This window comes from Poecile atricapillus, chromosome 5 (assembly GCF_030490865.1).
Source record: "Poecile atricapillus isolate bPoeAtr1 chromosome 5, bPoeAtr1.hap1, whole genome shotgun sequence".
In the NCBI taxonomy this organism is placed as follows: Eukaryota; Metazoa; Chordata; class Aves; order Passeriformes; family Paridae; genus Poecile; species Poecile atricapillus.
Window position 1 is genome coordinate 19,117,900 of NC_081253.1, and position 20,841 is coordinate 19,138,740.

General features: G+C 40.6%; 1 protein-coding gene across 2 annotated transcripts in view; it reads left to right on the top strand.

Moving 5' to 3' along the window:
- The first annotated feature begins 202 nt into the window (after positions 1 to 202).
- The window catches only part of CERS6 (ceramide synthase 6), a 100,171-nt gene continuing 79,532 nt past the window's right edge, over positions 203 to 20,841 (top strand). For both annotated transcript variants that reach the window (XM_058840439.1, XM_058840440.1), the window contains exon 1: positions 203 to 634. In XM_058840439.1, coding sequence (XP_058696422.1) covers positions 465 to 634 — 170 coding nt within the window. In that variant the 5' untranslated portion in view covers positions 203 to 464. The remainder of the gene's footprint in view (positions 635 to 20,841) is intronic.

The following is a 20,841-nucleotide window of genomic DNA, read 5'->3' on the forward strand; positions in this document are numbered from 1 at the left end:
GGTGACACGGCGCGGAGCCGGCAGGGTGGCGGGGCCCCGGGCCGGCGCTGAGGCGGAGGCTGCGCCCCGTGGGCACAGCACTGCCGCCGGCAGCCTCGGCCGCGGTGAGAGCCCCTGGGACGGGGTCCCTCTTGCTCGGGCCGCGTCACTTCGGTTTCGGGCGGCGGTGCAGCCTTTCGGCGGGGGAAAGGGGCGGGGGAAGGCGGCTCCGGACCGCCCGGCGGGGCCCCGAACAGCGGCGGGCGCGGGCGGGAGCCAATGGGTGCCGGCGCGGCCGTGTGACAGGCGGGGCGGCCGCTGCCCCCGCCGGGCGGGGAACCTGCACGGCGGCGCTCGGCAGCATCATCCGCGGCTGCGGGGCTGACACACGCCTCCATCCTCCTCTCTCCCGGCAGCCGCTCACACGCGCCTCGCCGCGGGCGGAGCGGAGCGGAGCGAGGGGCGCCGCGGCAGACAAAGCAAAGATGGCAGGGATCCTCGTCTGGTTCTGGAACGAGCGGTTCTGGCTGCCGCACAACGTCACCTGGGCGGACCTGCAGAGCACGGAGGAAGCCGCCTTCCCGCAGGCGGAGGACCTCTACCTCGCCTTCCCCCTGGCCTTCTGCATCTTCATGATCCGGCTGCTCTTCGAAAGGTAACGCCGAGCCCCTCGCACCGCCCCGGGTTTGGCTGGGCTGGGCGGGCCCAAGGGCAGCGGAGGAGACTCGTCAGCCCAGCGTCTTCCCCTGCTGCTGCTTCTCTGCCGGCCTTACCGGGCCCTTGCGTTATCCCTGCCCCCTCGGTCGGTCACGTAGCGAGCCCGATGCGGGAAGGTGGAGGGCTTCGAGAGGCAGCCGGCGCGGCGCTCCCGCTGCCTGCAGCGCGGCCCGGCGCGGGCGCTAGGAGGCGAGGTCTGCCCGGGAATGGGCGCAGCCCTCCCGCCACCTGCGCCGGCCGCGGCGGGCGGGGGAGAAGGGCCCTCCGGCACCTGTGCCCATCGGGGCGCTTGCCCGCGACCCACGGGCTGCGGCGGGGTCCTGTCCGCCCCCCTCACAGAAGCTCCGCAAGAAGAGCGGTGACGACGGGCCGCGGCGGGAAGTGGTCCCGGCAGGAGAGTTTGTCCGTGCCCTCGCCGCAGGGCCGCTCTCCGCAGCGGTCGGGAGCGGCGGCGGGGAGCCGGGGGCCGGCGGCGGCTGTCAGCCTGGGGCCTCAGGTGGGAAGGGGAAGTTCTTGGCGAGGGCAGCCCGGGGCAGCGGGGCTGAGCAGAGTTGCGCGTTGCCAATGCAGATGGTATCAGCGAGCGGTCCGTGCCGGGCATCGGGACGCTCCTGGGGCTGTCAGGATGGGGAAGCTCATTGATGAAACGCGCCAGACGCTGGTCATCTCTGAACCAAACTCACCGTTCTTCGAGGCTGCTGAACTCATAAATTACGTTTCACAAATACATAAGTACGTATACGTGTACTTAAACACAAGGCATCAGATTAGCCATCGGTCAGCAGTGACTGTATTTTCTGTGAGCGTTTCCTTGCGGGTGCTGAGCAGGGCCGCCTCTCACGGGGAGGCAGCTGAAGCCAAGTGGGTGCTCACTTGAGCACGCTGCTGCGCCGCCTGACAAAGGTGGTGTTCCCTCAACAGCAGAGAACAAAAGAACGATTCCTTATGCCAACACCTACGTGTTTTCAGTGTTGTCTTCTTAGGCATTCTATTAGGGTAGTCAAGGAAGATAAAGGAAGACTGGTAGTTACTACATGCCAGAGAAGGGCTGTAAAGATTCTTTAAAAATGATAAAACAGATAATCTGCTAGGTACCACTTCACATTTCCTAAGCATTCCCTCTCCCTGGTTAGAACTTGGTTGCATTGCTAGCTTGTTTGACAGGACCATATTTGTTTTGAAAAATAAGCTGTCACGGTCTGTTATCTTCTGTGTTGCTTCACAGATATACTGAACAAGACAGCAAAAGTTGTCATCTGCCTGAAAATCTGAGGCTGTGAAAAGTTAATTGAAACAATTGAGTTAAATACTGCAGTATAGTCACAACTGGAGTAATGAGTACAATTACAAGTATTTAGACGATGTCCGATAATTGATTTTTTTTTTCAGTCTGTATGATGTGTACTTATAATTGCTGAAAGTGAGTGCATGATATTGCATCTCTTGTCATCTGAACTGCAATATGCATCACAATAGGACTGCGCTTTGATGGAGGAACAGTGAGAGAGATAGTTTCAGCCTCAAGTTTAACTCACATTTCTGCTACTCCTGATGTGGCTGTTGTTAGCATTGTAGAAGCTACTCTGATTATGTAGTAGTTTGTATCTACTTATTCTGGTTATTTTCCTTCATTCATTTAAAGTAATGTTTAATTTTGCAATGCATTATGTTTTAAGTGTTAGTTATACATACAGATGAGAAAACCAGTATTTTTAAAATTCTCTTTTATTCATTAGACTGATTTTGAAGTTTATATCTAGAAATGTGTTCTTCTAACCTGATTGCAGGTAAGAGACCTCCAAAGATGTTTTATTAACAATTACTTAGGCAAGTATTTTTTCTTTTTAAAATTAAAATCAGTTTCAAAACTCTGCTGTGAGACTAGGATCAGGCTGTTTTGTATGGGATTAATCTGCACAGCATGGCACAACAGTGATTTTTTGTGTAGAGCATTTTATTAAAGCAGGCTGAGCAAAAGCAACTGGACCTGTTTCCAGTGATGAAAGCAGGAGGATTGTATATGAATTTGAGTAGGGGAATGATCAAGCTTTATTATTGCTTATTGTTAATTGGTTTTTTTCAGATTTCTGTGCTTTGGTTGTTGGGAGCTACAGAAATCCTTCATGCACATCATCATCCTGCAACATGCTCTTGCAGACGTTTAGCAGTTGCAATGGTAGCAGCTGAAGAAAAAATAAAAATAGATTCTGTAACACATTTTAAAAACTTGCAGGTTTATTTTAGATCTATGACTGTACTGTAATATTTGTAACATCAATGTATTCTCTATTTTGTTTTGCAAGGTACCCTAACTCTAGTACAGGTGCTCTCATAATTCTGTACACTGGCAGGTAAGCAGACACAAGGTGTTAAGAATCTGATTATGTGTTTTATATTATTATTTTCAGACTGCTTCATAGCAGCTGACTGCTAGGCTGCTGGAGTAGTATGGGTTATTCTTCTGCTTCATAGGAAGGGTTCCTGACTTCATGAAACTTCACAATAGTAAGAAATACAGTTTGGGGGAGTTGGACTTTATGTGTCTTTGATTACAAAGTTCTTGGCATATTTGGGGGCTACAACTTGCAATGCTGAAAGTTGATATATAAGTTTATATTCTATATACATATGTCTTTGTGTGTACATATTTGCAGGTGGAATTGAAATGATAGAACTTGGAAGTTTTGTTCTTTGCATATATTCTTTGCGTATTATTTACAGAGTTGATCGTGTGGGGATTTTTGTTGTTGTTGCTGTTTGTTACTGGTTTGGTGAATCACCTAACCAAACCAAGAAAATAATCTAGGCACTTCTTAATTTTTTTTTCTCCTTTGAAATGAGTTACTTTTTATTGATTTCCTTGTCTTGCTATCCCTGACCAGCCCTCTTGAATGAAAGGAAAAGGTAGATTAGAACATTAATTGTATGTTTAGTCACCTCAGCAAGTGGATCTGATGATAATGAGTGCTCCTGAAATAAGCTTTGGTCTGAGGTATAATCTCATAGCCATGATACTTAGTATACCCCCTGTACTATACAATGCCTTCAGGTGATGTAAGTGCTCAACAATAAGTCTGTCTCCCTAGACCCTTTCCAGTTCCAGTGTGAGACAGGTTAAAGCTGAATTGAATCTGGTCTTACTAATAGCAGGGTGTTGTAGTTTTGATTGGTCTAGAAAAGATAAAGACACACCTGTTATTCTGGGTAAATACAATTTTCTTCTTTTTTTATGGGGTAACATGGCTCTTCTCCCTCTCTGCTAGACCTCACAGCACAGAAGCAGTATCCTTTCCTAAACTCCTAAGTATGTCTTCTGTGAGGAGCGTGTGCTTTTACAAAAACAGTATTCATTCAGCAATCAGTGTGCTTGTTGAAGACATGTCTGTTTCAGAGACTTCTTTCAAGGCAGAAGCTGACTGAGTCCTCCAAAAGGATTCCTGACTAAACAGATTTCTGATGTGGTCCAGCAGTCTTCTGAGTCAAGTAGTCTGATATTACTGCTTTCTTTACACTTGGCTCATCTACTGAAGTTACTCATGTTTAATCTTTGCACTGTAGTTACACTATATTTTATTCCCTCATCTTGTAAGCAGCAGTTTGGGCTCAGATCTAATGAAATCACTCCATGAATCATCAAACTAAGCTTATACTGCTTTTATTTTAATCTGGCCTTGGTGCGGAGCAGTTCTCAAAGGTGGTGCTGATATTCTGCAGCTGATGGAATGGCTCATAAGGTCAGAGATAGCTTGATTATATATAGCAACAGCCCTCCAGCTGCACTGACTTGAACTGCCAGCCACATCATTTAGTATTGCCCCAATCAAGATACTGTAGACACTGAGCATATGGAAATGCATGGCTTTTATATGAAACTTTGTTTTTGCAATGATAATTCAGTCTCAAAGGTAACCTCAGCTGATTTTCGTTTAGTATGACACAGCAGAATTCCTAGTGGATCTGGGTGACATGATACAATGACTTTATGGGCATGTATATATATTTTTTGCTAACTCAAAAAATTCATTTGGGTGTCAATACATACAGTCTTACAAGTGTTTCTGGTGTGTAGTGTGCAAATACAAATTTAATTTTTGTACTCCCTAGGACATCTAGTATCAGTGTTTTTTTAAAACAAAAAAGAGGCTAGACAGGATACCAATTTTGGAAGAGAGTGTACAAACTTGCTATACTTCCAGCAGCCCAAAACCTCATCTGGAGAGGTTGGGTTAACCACTGATGTTTATTTCTGTCAAAACCTTTTTCTATAAATCTATAAATATTCTGTAATATTTATAGATTTTTTGCTTACTTCCCTGTGTGTTAGGCAAAATCTGATCATTCAGGTGTAATTCATTTGTATGTAAGTGGATGCATGTGTTCTGACAGTAACTTTCTCAGTTCTTTATTTTTTTTATAATTTATTTTTTTTCATAAGATGACATGTAGGGCCTTTTTTTTTCTTGATTACTATTTACTAAATGCTTCATTCTGTTGAAATTAAATAGGACATTGAAATTGCTAATTTGTATAAAAAGACAGGCACTGAAAAGAAAATAACAATAACAAAAGAAAATAACAAGTAACAATAGAGCCTTAGCCGTAAACAGCTTTAAAAGGCATTTATATCTTGCTGATTGTTCTATCCTTTTCTGTGTATTTCTTTAAGTTACTAATTTTCTGTCATTTATCTTTATATAACCAGATTTTGTTCCCTAGGGTTGCAGGGTTGAGCTTCAGTCACTAACAATTGCAGACTAACACTTCCCAACAAATGCTGTTGTCTATCTTGGCCTGTCTGTCTTAGCAGCTCAGACCAGTGCAGTGTACACTCACCCATGCTGGTCCTGCCAGTGCTGGCTGATGCACATCTCTCTTGTGTCATGTATCACACATAGGCTTAGAGTGTTCCTTTAAAAGAAGGTGGAGTGGATAAAACGCACACTATTTGCATGTCCTTAATATAGGGCCATTTACACATGTGGATTAGTGTCGATCTTAAAATTAGGAGTTAAATGGGAAATGCATGCTGAACTCCAGAAGAGAATGCCATTAAAAGTGATTCCTAAAGTATCCATGTGAGAGAAGTATGACAGCTAAACCATAGCTCTGCCAATGGAGAGGTTTCAGTGACAGGTCACTAGTGGGTTCTGGGAGCCTATTACTGAGGCAGAGCCACTGTTAGCGGGGTTTTGTCTGAGTGCAGGTTCCAGTTACTGGTAGCAACTCCAGTTTGGTTCCTGCCTGCATTGTAACCATGCAATTGGATCCAAATTACCTGTGTCTCTTTCTGCTGCTCCTACTTCTGCCTCTCTCACTGATTAACAGGTGTTTGCCAAGGATTTGTTCTTGGAAAAAGAAGAGCTTCTGGTATGCTGTCCCTTTCTACACATCTGCAGACCAGATAAGACCAGGTTTTATTAGTCCAGACAAAATATTTAGTAAATTAACATTTGTGGTAGTCTGTTCCCTTAAATTTATCTCTATTCCTGTCAACAGGGTTGAGGCCTGAGGTGAACAGTGTTTATTTGACCATATTTTTTGGGGGGCAGGTTTGTTCTTTTTTCTCAAGTTGTTAAATATCCCATGCTTGCAGTAGGTTGACAGTTTATTAGCATTTGGTGTTTTCGTGCCTGTCTTGACATGGTCTTGGAATTCTGAGAAGTTAAAATAACAGCGTAAAACTAGATAGCTTTTATAAGTGATGTGACCTTATATATTATCCAGTAGAATGCTTATGACTGTAGTTGATGCCTTATGGAAAATCAGATGCATATTATGTGTATCAACAATCCCTTGGAGGTGTTGATCTAACACCCGGATTACTTTGTCTCCCACCGGAGTGGCTTCACTCACTGGGCACTTAGAGATTTTGGGGACATCCAGATCAAGGGAAAGGAATGGTCTCTGATCATGAAACATGTGGGTCTCTGATCATTTGAAACAGGAGGAATCACTAATGTCTTTCTTTAAGGTGAGCAGAGTTTCTGACAATCAGATGGGCTGAGAACTTCTGTGCTCTGGGAGGAAGTGTTTATAGCACACAGTCCTTACAGAAGACTCTACACTATATGGCATCCATCAGTTTCTGGAGATGCCTTTCTGGTTATTTTGAAGTAGTCAAATTGCAGCTAGGGTGAGAGAACTGGACTATTTAGCATGGTCAGTTGTAATTTTAGAGATGATTTTCAGGAGGACCTGTAACACAAAGTTGTGACTTCTGCACAAAAACCAGAGCAAACTATTTTTTTTTTGCCCTATGTAGTTAATACCTCTCTTAATAGCAAATTCTGCTGTTGTTAAGCTTTAATATTTCTGAGCAATTGTAAAGCCTCACGTACATTACTGATGTAGCACAATCAAATTTTAACTCTCAAGATAATTGTACAATAACTAAGAAAATTTAAGAATTGTGAAGGAGTGTAACATCCAGTTAACCATGTTATGTATATCAGCTATTTATCCCGGTTATGTTTTGCACAGGGAGGAATGAAATGCTAAGGGTCTCCAGACTACCTTGTATTAATGAAGTATCTTTCAGGTTCACTAACCTAAAATTTGTTTTAATATTATAAATGATGTGCATTAAAGTTTGGTCTGAAGTGAAGCTTTCTCTGAGATCACAGGCCACATTAGGATAGGTAAAGCAAAATACCTAAATCACTTGCATTTTTTCTCAGTGCAAGTGCAGAAGAATCTTCCTTTTAATAATATCTTCACTGTATTGGTTTCTCCTGTATAGATGAGGGCAGTAACCTATATATAGTACTATATTAAAAAAAAAAATAAATCTAGCTGACATAGTGAACACTGGTGCACAAACAGAGGTTAGAACTTAGAATGTGTTCATTGGCATAAAATCTTACATTCTGGCGGCTACGTATTTGTGCTTGCAGTAGTGTTTATCATTTGCAAAAGCTAGTAGCTGCATTTTTATCAGTAGTGAAATAACATAACATGGTGTCATCAAAATCTACTCACTACCCATTTGCCATCCTCTGACATAAACTTAGGATTTTTTAGTTCGACAAGCAGAAAGAGGAAAAAGGCTTAATAGAAATGATGCTGAAATCCTCACTTCAGCGTTGGGATCTCTTCATTCCCGTTTCACCTCTGTCCCTGACTGAATTCAGTTCTATATGACACTGAGAAAGTTCAGATACCTGAACTTTCACTGGGACTGTCGTTTATGATATCTGTGGGTCTCCTGTCTTTTCAGTGAGAAGAGAGTGGAAGCAAAGACTGCTCTCAGTTTATACTTTCCTATGTTGTTTGACAGAACTTTAAACTATGAAAACTGCTTTTGTACCGATACTGTATACCTTGAAATGGTACAAACAAGCTAAACTGCCTAGGCTAATGAGAGATGCTTTCCTGCAGTGGCAGGGAATTGCTTATTTGGAAATAAGACTGTGCTCTATAGCTCAAAGTAAAGAGCTTACTCAAAAGCAGTTCCTGATCACAGAAGTAATATGAAAGGAAGATCAGAGTGGTGCGTTGTAATATCCCTTGCGCTTGCTTTTCCTTATGTCTGTTGTGACTGTGTGATGTATGTACTGCTGAGATGCAGTTGCCTCCAAACTTGGAGATAGACTGGTGTGCTTTTATTAAGGGGACTGCTTGAACAAGGTACGTTCCTTAAGATGCAGAGAAAACAGCCTTGGTATGGCAACTGCTGAAATTGCTGGGCAGCGTAAATGTGGAATGCTAGTCTAAACCAGTGGGCATTACAGTATGACAAAGCAGACAAAATTAAATCTACATGAAATGAAAGTGAGCTTAGAAATTTTGGGGTGGTGGGTGAGTTCAGATAGCACTTCTCAACCAAGAGGAGATCTGTGCAGCTGCAGAGCTGAAGGGCTCCAGCCTCTCATCCATCAGTTGACTATCAGGGCTGCAGCTCTCCTGAGCTCTGCTATAGCAGATGAGACCAGTGCTTTGTCAAGACCAGAATCCCTCTTTCAACTGGTAAGACCAATTGTTTCTGTCGAAAACAAAGTTCTAGAAAATGAGTGGGTCATGAATATGTGCTTGTTGACAAGCTTTTCTGCATTTGTCCATTAGCTTTTCTCAAACTTCATGCTTCAATACTTGTGGTTGTCCAAAGCATGCTGCTGGATGAGATGATCAGGTCCAGTTGGGTATAATTAATTCCTGTTATGGACATCATGTTGGAAATAAACTGTTGAGAAAAAGAAAAGTAGGTGGTTAGACAACAAGCAGAAACATGTTGTGTATATATTGAAGCAGCAATTGAGTGGTAATTTAGTGGTTGATTCTTATCTGTCAAGTTTTCCCACACAGTAGTATGAGAGAAGGGTGAGAACTGATATGATAAGAGAATAGCCTGAATATATGAACTTTTCCAGTATTACAACACTTGTACTAAATTAACAGTGATTGCATTGTTATGATGATGACAAATTGAACCGTAGATGGAGTCCTGGGAGTGCTGGTGGACAAAGATTCTTCTTAGAGGTGTACAGTGAAAGGACAAGAGGCAACAAGCAATTGATATGCAGGAAATTATGTCTAAACAAACTTTTTCTTGGGATGGTAGAGAAACACTGTGACAGGTTACCCAGAGGCTGTGGAGTCTCAAGTTGTGGACATACTTGAAAAACTTGGGCATAGTCCTGCACTAATTGACCATCCAGCGGACTTCATGATCTCCAGACATCTCTTCCAACCTTGGCAATTGTGTGAAATCATAAACCTCACTGAATGGCATTAATCCAGGGCTCCGGGGTGCTCCTGAGATTTATGTCTGGATGAAGTTTGTAAACTGTATTGGAAAACTGGACAGGAGAGGATTAAGTTGAACTTCATTGGAAGGCTGCAGAAGAAAATTTAGGCAGAGCATGTAACATTTGATTGAATGGACATCTGGATTTTCCATTTTCTGTAGGACGGATCTTTTGATTTTATTGTAGTCTGGTGTGTGAGCAGATGGGATGTAAATTGAGGAATAGAGCTGGATCTCCTCTGCCTAAGACAGGAATTGCCTTATGGGTACCCAAAATGAAGTCCAAGTTGCTTTGAAATAAACACATTCTATTCTCATCTAGGATCAATGCTTTGAGTCTCCTACAGCATTGAATTTGATTATAACAGGCCATTTTGAGGATAATTTTAGTTTTGTTCCACTTAAGTTGTTTCTTCCCAACACTGCAATATCCTTAAGATAATACTGGGTTTGAAAAAATTAATGTAAAGAGGTGATAGACAACAAAAAGCAGGTATCACATGCCATACTGGAAAGCTTTTATTCCACTTGTGTTCAGGATAATAAGAGTAAATCAGACTTACGGGAAAAAAAGAGACAAGCCAGTCTTTAGTTTCACATTCACTAATTCTTTATGTTGGTAATAAAATGCGTAGTTAAAAATATCTTTGTATATGTGTGTGACAGAGAGTAATTTATATACCACAGTGGAATCATATCACTCTGATGCAATGTGCTTTTTTCTATTTTTTAAAAAATATCATTACATCAAAAAATAGTTCTAAGAAGTGGATGTAAAATATTGACTGCTGTAGAAAATGAGATCTTTCAAAATGTCACTTTTTGGGCTTATATTGAAACAGTTTGATTTTTGACACAAGAAACATCTCTTTTGTCCTAATTAGAGGTAGTCATGTGTGCTAATCTGGAATTGTTATTTTCTAGAGCATTTAAAGGAAACATGAAAAATACTTGGTTTTCTTCCAGTTTGGAATGAAATGGAAAGTTAGAAATGTCAAAATTTCATCAGGAACAGATGTCCTGACTTTCAGCCAACACTGATAAATGGGTTTGGTTACAAGACAAGGATGTAGAGATAAAAATGAGATCTCTATAGCATTGCCATGCTCCAGAATCACACATTCTTCACCAGACTTAAGCAGTTTGTATCATGCATGATACACAGAAAGTTTCATTGTGTTTTTCTGTTTGATTGTTTGTTTTGTGTTTTATTGGAGGAAAAAATTACCTCTTAACAGGTTGATTTTCTTGAAAATAGGCTGATGGTTTGTTAGAGTCATGGCAAGAGTCTGAATCTCTAGCCTGACATTTACCTTCAGATGTCAAGTTGAAAAGTGTGCTATCAGAAATAGAATACTACTTCATCTTGCTTACTCTTCCATCAAGAGCTGACTTGAAGGTTTGAAGAGAACCCAGCTGCTTGTATCCATCACACAAGTATCCCTTGTGTTTCACCTAGTTTCCCAACAGGAGTAATTCAGGTATAACACCAGAGTGGTTTAGAGATTTAAATACTAATATCAAATCTCTTAAGTAAGTTGCCTCAAAGGAAAGAAAACTTTGAATTTACCTTGAAGCATCTGCTTTTACACTTATTTTTAAGGGTTCTCTAAGGTTTCAAGCTTATTCTACCAAGAATCTTAGTTTGGTGAAAAAACAATGTGGTGGTCATCCTCATCGTGAAACATGTTTATCAGGAACAAACCATAACTTTATTTTCACATTTTCTTTCTGTAGTCTTGTATCTATACCAGGAAATGTTTTTTTAAAATGGTTTTAAAATAACCCAAGTGCATTGACTAAGAAAATGACATCTGCTAAATAATCTGCCATCCTCTGCCATCCTCTTCCAGCTCTCAGACTAGAGCACAGCACACTGAGAAACTATATACAGAGAAGAGGTATCTGTCAAAGCAAGGACGTTGTCAGCTATGTGGTCCATAAAGTGATTCTTTGATTTCAGTCCTCCATATCCAGTGTTTTCTGCACAATATGCAAAGGACCTCTGCTTCCCTTGAATACCTGTGGCGGACTTGAGACCTTGACCACAATAGGAAGGATTTTTATGGAACTTATTTGAATTTTTTGTTTACTTATGATGGTGGGTTTCTGTCATGGGGAAAGCTTGTTGGAATGAAGAGCCAAGGCAGTAGTATCCAACATCTTAGCTTTGCTTCCTGCTCACATGTAGAAATTTCAAATAAAAAGCAAGATTAGTTAATCTTCTTATATAAAAACAGTCTTCGGAATCTAGATATTACCACTTGCATCTTGTCTTCTTTTTCAGACTTGTGTTAACTTCACTTGGGGCTCCTGTGAATCTCTTGCAAAGCTTTAGGCCTGCCTGGTACACATGGACTAGTAAATCCTACATCATACATTTAAAAAGAATGGTCAGGGGTTTTCATGCTCCCATCCCAGTGTTCATAGATTTGCCTGTGAAACATCCTAGACTTCATACGTCAGGCTAGTTGTCTTCCAACGTTAGCATTTGTTTTCCTAGATGAATTTTAATGTAAAAAGAACATTAATTTTGTGAAACTGTATTACAGGCATAAAGAGTTTTGTCAGAGTCTTACAAATTATTTGCATACAGTAAGGTCTGCAGGAGGTATAAATTACAATTTCTTTGAGGGTGCTTGAACTGATTTGAGGATCTGTACTACACTTAAATATAATTTATTTACTCAGATGTCCTGAGTCTGATCTTCCACCAATATAAATTAGAAATCAACCTTTGCTGAGTTTTGGTGTTTTATCAGCATATAACGTCTGTGGAAGACCAGAAATTTTATGACATTATGCATGGTCATGTGTAGCCATGGAGTTTTAGTAATAAAGTAATCTAATGTAGTAATTAGGTTGCAGTTTTAGTAATCAGGAAGCAGAAACAATTCTAGCTCTATACCTATATATACACGTGTATATATAAATATATTTTTAAAAATTTCTTTTTGCATTGCGTTTTTCTTTCCTTGACTAAGTGCCACATTTTCCCCCCTCTGTCATTTTTTCAGGACTGGTAGTATGTGTGCAGCCAAAAAGTATTAATTTTGTCTGAAAATCCTCACACATAGAAGGTTACTTAATGTTTGATGTCAAATAGAATGACTTGCTCTTTCTTCACAGAGTAAGAAGTGCCTCCTGCATGCTGTAGGGTGATGGAGCAGTGAAAGGGACCACGTGCTAGCCTGAGCTTCCCTCAGTCCCTTAACAAGAACATCTCTAATAGTGACTGAAGACTGAGCCTGAGGCTGCTGGTTGGCACCTTGTCGACAGCTTTCTTGTGTCCTGCCTCAGTTCTGCTCTTGCACAAAGCTGCTTTATGGAGGAAAAGAAGGTCTGATACATCTGTGCAGTGGCTGGAGCTCCTCTCCACGTGTAGGGTGGCCTGGAAGCAGTATTAAGGTGTTGCCCTAGCAGGCAGTGTGCTGCAACTGCATTGCTGTCAGTCCATGTGACAGGTAGCTTAATGTGAACCCAGGCATTCTATGTAAACTGTAGTCACTGCCAGAGTAACAGTATAAGCAGCTATTAAGGGCTCTCAGTACAAACAAACAGAAAAAGAAAAGTGTAATCCTTATGATGATGATGTTTGTTCCACATGGTATGATTTTGAGATTTAGAGAGTACAACGGGGCGTGTGTACATGTTGATATTAAAATAGGTTGTAATGATGTCTTCCATGACTGTCTCAACAAGTCTGCCACTCTGCTTCACAACAAGGCTTTTTTTGCCTTGCCTGGTAGTGCTGCAGGTATTTGTTTACACTGAATGACATAAAGAGGTCTCTTAATGAGTACACTTGCATAATAAACAGCACTTTCATTGGATCCACCCTGTATTTTCTTCCAGCTTCCATTCACCAGGCTTTCTTCAACTGAAGGCTTGGCAAATGTTCCCTCTCAGTTTTGCCTACAGAAGAGCAGTTACCAACCATAAATCACAGGAATGGGCCTTGCATCCTCCTGGCCTTCCACACTTCTGGCCTGTTGGAGAGTAATGAAAAGTATATTGGTCTGGTTTTGCTGTTGACATTGAAAGAGTGAGGCTCCTGATCTCAGGAGGTCTAAATTTGAATATTACAGTCAAGTAGAGGACTAAAACTTAGTGTGCTTGTGTTATCTGCTGATTATTTTGAGTAATTTATTATGGGGCCTGGGATTCTTTTTTTATGTTATGAGCATAACTACAGTAACTGCTTACTGCTTCTAAAAAGTTTTCATATTTTTTAGTGAGGACTATCACAGATAGCAAGAAGTTTTTGGAACTTAATGCAGAATGATCAATCCTGCTGAACTCCTAAGCTCCTTTCCCCCTTGGACAGTATACTCTAGTCTTACAGGTGCAGTTGCTTCTGTCCTCACAGAATTTCAGAACGTGTCTGGGGTATGTGAGGATAAATCAGAAGCAGGAAGATGAAAAATTTCACCTTCACGCTGCAGGTTTATGGGATAATTTTCTCCTCCTCTCTTAAATAAGACTTACAGTGACTGGCAATGGCTCTCAACTGGATGAAGCATCCACTTCTAAAGGAGCACCATTAATCAGTCCCATTCCTGGCTTGACAAGGGCAGATCTGGAAGAAGATGAAATTAACTATAAAACATGCAGGGCTTGCGGGAATCCTTACCAGAAACCTGTTTTGGAGAACTCAAATATTGAAAAAAGGCACTTGCAGTTCTAAGCTCTAACAGCCACTGAAGACTTAACTTTTTTTACTTCTTAACACTTTCTTGAATATTGTCTTGCCTGGAAACTTTATAGCTTATTACTTAAAAGAAACAAAAGAAACTCTTTATGCTAGCAAAATACAAGCTGTGAGACTATCTTAATTTTAATGGTATCACCTTGCTTTACTGCCCATTTACAGTGTGCTCAGAAGAGTCATACACATTTTCCTTTCCCATTTCTTACCTCAGAAATGGTATTGAAAGCATAGAATTAACAACAATGATAGCAGAGTTGATTATTTGCCTGTTTTGAAAGGGCGTTTTCCGATGAAGGTCTATAAAGTGAACTTACTGCATACGAACAGTTGAGGAAGGTCTGAACAATAATATGATGGCTGCTTCACTGCCTGTGTCTAGTAAGGCTGTGTAAAAGTGAAAAACCAGCAGAAGGAAATGCAGATGCTGTACTACATTAAGCATGGGATAATGCTTGGTATGAGGACCTGGGAGTAGAGGAGAGCTGCTGTGGCAGTGTTCTCTATACGAAAGGAATGTGTCCTCTTTATTTGGCTAAAAAGAAATAAATTTTGGAGCTCATTAAAAATATGGATTTTAATAATGATTTTGGACACCTGGATGGTATCTAGGACACAAAATAAAAAGTACATAAAAAGTTATTCTCTTGCAATTGTTGTAATTTTAATGAAGGACTTTTTACTCTTAGGCATTATTTTTGACAATAGCACACTAGTGGAGTGTGCTTCAGCTCTCAGTTTGTAGTTACGGGTTTAGATCTTTGTTCTGCAGCTGGATTATTTATTGTGTAAACAAAATAATGATAAAATGTAACTTCTTTTGGTCCTACTGCAGAGCAAGCTGAGTGAATTTGGCATTCCAAAGCCTGCCTCTTAACAGCGTTAAAAGAATGAGTAATAAAAGCAGAAGTTGGAATACTTCTGTGCCATCAATAAATATTTGCATCTCAGATGACAGATCATGACAAGTCAACCCCCTCATGAGTGTGAGTAATGTAGATAATTTTTGTGGAGATGCAGTGCAGCAACCACATGACTTGTGGTGTGACAATCTGCTGCTCTTCAATATCTTGACACTTCTGTTGCTTACTTGGAATTTAAAGTTTAGAGAACTAATTACTCACCAAATTCTTCCTGTACTTGCTAGGTAAAAATTGTTAATGGAGAGGTTGAGAACCAGAGGTGGGAATGGGGCAGAGAAGTAGAATTGGAAGGAGTACACAGGTGTATTTTCCACAGGGAGAGGGGAGCGGGACCAGAAGAGATATTGTATGTGGGGAAAACATGACTGGGATGTAAGTCTGTTCACTTGGGTGGAATGTGGTGTAACCAGGCACACCCGTTTGTTTGTGTCACCAGAAACAATATGTTTGCAACTATTCCCTTCAGATATACTTCTAAAGTCAAATGAATATGAGAACACTTATATTCTAGGCAAGGAAGAGGCTTGATGTATGTGTGTCTTGTCTTTCTCAAGTTTTCATGAAACTAACCTGAAAATTCTTCAGAAGAATTCAAATTTTAGTGGTTTTTTTTGTGGTTTTTTTTTTTTTTTTTTTTTTTTGGCAGTAAGAAACCCACAGTGTTTGTATCATTGCAGTCCTGTCCTATGTGGAAGGGTGTAGCATGCCCAGGTACCACCCCCACCTTCTTGCAGAATCTTTAATGAAGACAGATGACAACTAAGAGATGCCAGCCATGTAATGTGACCCAAAATTTTTATGGACTGGTATCTATTTATATCTTCTGATAACATCTAGAAATCTGTTATTTGGGAAGGACAGCACCCTTTCTTCTCTTTCCAAATTAAGTCAATAACATCCTTCCAGGTTTGGTTGGAAAGTGTAGGTTCTGTTATTTCTGGAAGATCTTAGTGATAGATTGGATCATTGTCATTCACCAGAACCCTGGATGGTCAGTGAAACCAGGAACTGGTCTGAAAGGCAACTGAAAGGAAATAAAGGAGATTTATGTTAAGTGTCGCTGGGGAAAGTGATTTGCATCTGTAGAGGTTAAAAACAATATTAAAATGAGCTAATTTCTGATTGGGGAGCTGACAGTTCCAAGAACAGAGGAGTTAGAGCTGAGGTGACAAACCTCAGTATTGCCAAGAACGATGGGAGACCTTGAGCATGGAGCAAGTTGGTGAAATTTGAGTCTGTTGGGCCTTTTGCAAGAAAGATATTGTTATTTGCAATGAATTGTCTAAAGTGGACTTCTCTTTGCTCATTGCAACTGCCTGACAAACTCTGCTGTTGGCAAAGGATTCTGGGATTTTATCAGGACCGATAAAAGGATTCTTGATTTTAAGATCAAGAACATTTCCAATCGGCCAGGCAAGGCATCCTTCATGTTCTTAAGTTATCACAGTACAAAATCTGCTTAAATCATCTGGGAAAACTTAATAGTGTGCTACTCTTACAACCTGATTAGCACTAAAAGTTTCTTTTATGACATTAAGAATAATGCCAAATAATTGCTCTTGTTTTATGGTGTGCTGTAAGGGAGGATGTGTGCCTGTATGTGTGAGAAAAATGGTAATGTTCTCTAGTAACCCAGAACAGTTATGTTTGCCTGGATCATCTAGAAGCACAAGATGTTTTGAGCAATTAATTTATAGAGTGAGCAGATGTTCATTATGGCAAGAAACCCAATAAAGGACAAGAGCTGTTCTCTGAAACATAGAGATTCATAGATATTTTCCCAATAACTGAGGCTTAAGGAAAAAAATCTGCAAATTTTATTTCCTTACTGAGAAAAGCCGATTTCATAAAGGAGATCTTCTGCTATTATTGGACTGTCAGTCATAAGATACATTAATGATCTAACAGAAGGTATTTAAACAATTGAAAAAATTCACTTTCTTTACTTGAAACAGTTTGAATGTTCTTGAGAGCTACTGTTAAATTGTATAAAACATTAGTTTGAGTAACTTTTTAATAAATTAAGGAAAAAGTAATTTCCAGCTTAATTTTTGTAATTTCAGCCATTATTTTAGAAGTAAAAATAATCTTGGCATCATATAGGAAGCAAACCTAGCTGACAGTGTTGGTCTGATAGACATCGTTAAAGAATAGCACCAGTTTCTCAGTTTCTGATTGATTTGCAGAACGAGAAACCATACTAATGCAAATGAAGTTTCTCAAGTTATTGTACAATTTATCTATTGAACAGGATAGTGAAAAAAACACCTTTCTGAATCTCAGACAGTGTTTCTCATTGTGGGGCAGTATTTAAAATGAAAGATAAATGAAGGAAGTATCATTTAGATAAATACATATATACTATCTCACCCCTCTTCAAAGGATTAACACAAAATGAGCTTTGCATTTTTGTAGAAGCAGATCTGGTTTAGACCATCATGCAGATGCACAGCTCAAGAAGAAATACTGAATATTAGTACAGGCTTCAAAACTAAGTAAGCTAAATGTTGCTACCTGACAATGTAATGGTTCCAGAATGTTTTTAGTTTGGCAATTCTATAATAAAAGCTTGTTCTTCCTGCCTTTCTTTGTCAGCTCCTCGTATCTACCTCAAGAATTCCTTCACTGCCATTTTTTTTGCTTACCTTCTGATCCAGTGTACATTCTACAGAGGGTTCAAATTCCTAATATCTTTCTGGGTTCAGGTCCCCCTCTAAATGTGTCACTGTCAAAAAACCTAATGAAACAAACATGAACCAAACAGCCCAAAAGAGAGCCCAAAAGTTTTCTTCAGGATAGTTTTCTTCCATAGTTGTTTATCTAAAGCACTGAAGAAATAATTGTTTATGGCTTGCTGAATTAAGAATGAAAAATTATTCAAGACAATGAAAGTTCAGCTGTAACTGCTATAGATAAGATACTACTCAGAAGCAAAGGCTAAATGGGGCTGGTTAAATGAGTTATGTGTATGTAGCATAGCCTACCTTCAAAGGAATTTAGCCAAGGCCAGGAATGATAAAAGTAAAAAATAAAATAAATAAATAAGTGAAAAAAATCAAAGACAAAGTGCATTCTGTGCACATTCTAGAATTTAGGATGCACTCTGTGTAGTCTGCTACTCAGCTGTATACTGTGCTCCAAATGGCTTTTCTGGGTGGTCTGTGATAGTCCTGGGTTTGCTGGTGAGAGAAAAAGGCTTTAGCAGCACAATAGAAATTCTGCATAGCACCTGTGTGGAGAGTGAAATTCATAATTTCATTCATGATTTCCATTGATTTGAATTAAAATGGCTCAAGACTGGTTGTGAATTTTGCCAGCTGGATCTGCACGTCACATTCCACAATGGTCATTCTCTTCCATCGAAGCAAATGAACGAGGCATTCCTGTCTAACAGCAGCACCCTCCCTCTGCCCCTAGCACTCGCTTTCCCACCACTGGAGTCCCTTGGCTGCTGTCCCAGCCCTCCTCACACGGAAGGCAGTAACAGCAGCAGCAGCACATAAGGCTGCTGTTACCACATTGGTTAGAGGAGATGCTTGCCAGTAAGAGTTGGGACCGGTCCACCCCAGCCTTCAGCTGTCAGTCAACGTCCTGTGGCCCTGTGGCATTCAACCGTATGGAGGTTGTGGTATGTGGCTTGCCAAACCAGTTGGTTGGCCATCACTGCAGTAAGTCAGGAAGTTGATTTCTTCACCTTCTTGCAAGAACTTGTCAGGTAGCATATTGCATGTAGTGGAAATAGGGTTCAAGAGTGATTTGTTTTAGTATTTGCCTGATACAAAATGGCATCTTTTTTATGATAATGAAATAGAATCCCTTCTGTCTCTGCAAGAGGAGAGAAATTAATAAAAATGAGTAAGTGGCAATTGGACTGACTTGGTCCCTACATTTTGTGAAGATTTAAAAACCCGCTTAATGCCTTTGTGACAGTGAGTGTATGAATTCCACTGTATGAGTCCTTTTTTACAGACAAGAATTGTTTAAACATAGAGAGGGTGATGAGTAGACATACACCTAGTATTATAGTTTCTCTTTGAAATTTAGTGTCAAAATGGAGATATTTATGCGATTTCTAAGACTGTTCACCATGAAGCTGTACAAAATACACTAGCAAGATGTCATTAAAAGCAGCAGATGCTATTATGGTTTTGCTGCAAGCATAGAAAAAGTGAAAGCACAGCAATTCCTCTATTTTTGTCTCTTTCTAGCCTATATTTGTCTGTCTCTTGCCCCTTTCCTTCTACATCTATTTTCATAATTTCCTACATCTATGCATCATTTGTTTGATTGCTAATGGACCCTAGTAGCACTGAGTACATGTGCTCTAGGACTAGCATTTGTGAATAGGAAAGACTATAATGATTTAATTTTTCCCCCTTCCATCTGTAGATGCACAGATAACCCCCCTGATATGTACCAAGCAGAAGCAATTTGACACCTGCATGACAGGTCTGTTAATTGATTCCTTCAATAACTGCTGAAATCTAAAGGGAAGGAGGGCTGGGGAGGAATGGCAGTGAGGCTGACTAGCAGAAGATTTGACCTATTTTTTTTCAATCTGCATGGCTGTGCAGACAGACTCAATTGTAAATCTGCTGCTTTAGAACAGCTTTTATTTTTTTTCCCTGTGTGAACAGCTGCATTAGTTTTGAATATTCAAATTTGGTGTGTTAAAATATACAATTTTGTTATCGTTGTATACAATGTCATGAAATATGCATGTGTGGCGAGGAAGTAAGGGAAGGCAACTACTTCTGAAGGTGAATTGCTGTGAGGTTTGCTGCTTTCTGCCCTGCTGCCCCATCTTCTCCCGCATGACATTACATGCTTGCTCCTGCCTGCAGTACTACTGCGTATGTGAAATACACTCACTCTGTACTTTGCATAGGAGTTATGTGGTGCACAAAGCTAAAGGAGGTTGAAAAACTTTTGTTTTAAAAGTTTTTGATAGCATCTCTAAACTAATAATTTGGCTTTCTTATATCTATTTATACCACTTGCCCTGGCCTTTGCTTGGTTTGCTTGTTTGTTTATTTTTCTTCCCTTATTTAGCAGTGAAGCACCAGGGATTAATACTCAGTTCTGCAGCAGCATGGGGATTCATGACAGGCTTTGACCAGAGTTTTTATCCCCCAGATGCTCTGAATAAACATTACAACAGACATTTGAGGGGGATATTCAGTTGCTGAATAGGTTTATGTAAAGTGTTTTTCTTCCTTTTGATCACAGATTCCTTCCAGAGGGCTTGGTTAACTGAACACATGGCTCTGGTGTTGGCCAGCTAGAGATTTCTTACTTGTTCTGCATTTCTTAATAACTGGCGAGGTTCTTGAGCTGCTTGCATCTGCTACAGGAAAACCATAACAAATTGAAAACCAGGAAACTAACTTCTGTTCCTGAAGCTGTTGTGAGATACAGCTGAAACTGTATCAGGAGATTGCATAAACCCATCCCTGCTGTTTACAGCCTGGCTTCCTATCTCTCTGCCCTGAGGCTCCCTTTCACTGTGCTGTAGGCAGTGCCCTGGAATATGGCTCTTTGCTGCTTTGCAGTTTCTTACTGTTTGCTTGTGATCTCTGGTCCCTTATTGCACTGGCTGTGGCTAGTGTTGGATTGTTTGGACAGGCCCTTAAAAAGGGCAAGAGTTTGCAGCTCTCAGTTGGCAAGGAGGGGACTGCAGTGATGGGGAAAGAGCAAAGCAAAGGCGGTGCTCCCAAAAAAGGGAGGTTCTGTAGGCTTCATGGAAACTCCTCCCTTAGCCAGCCTGTATG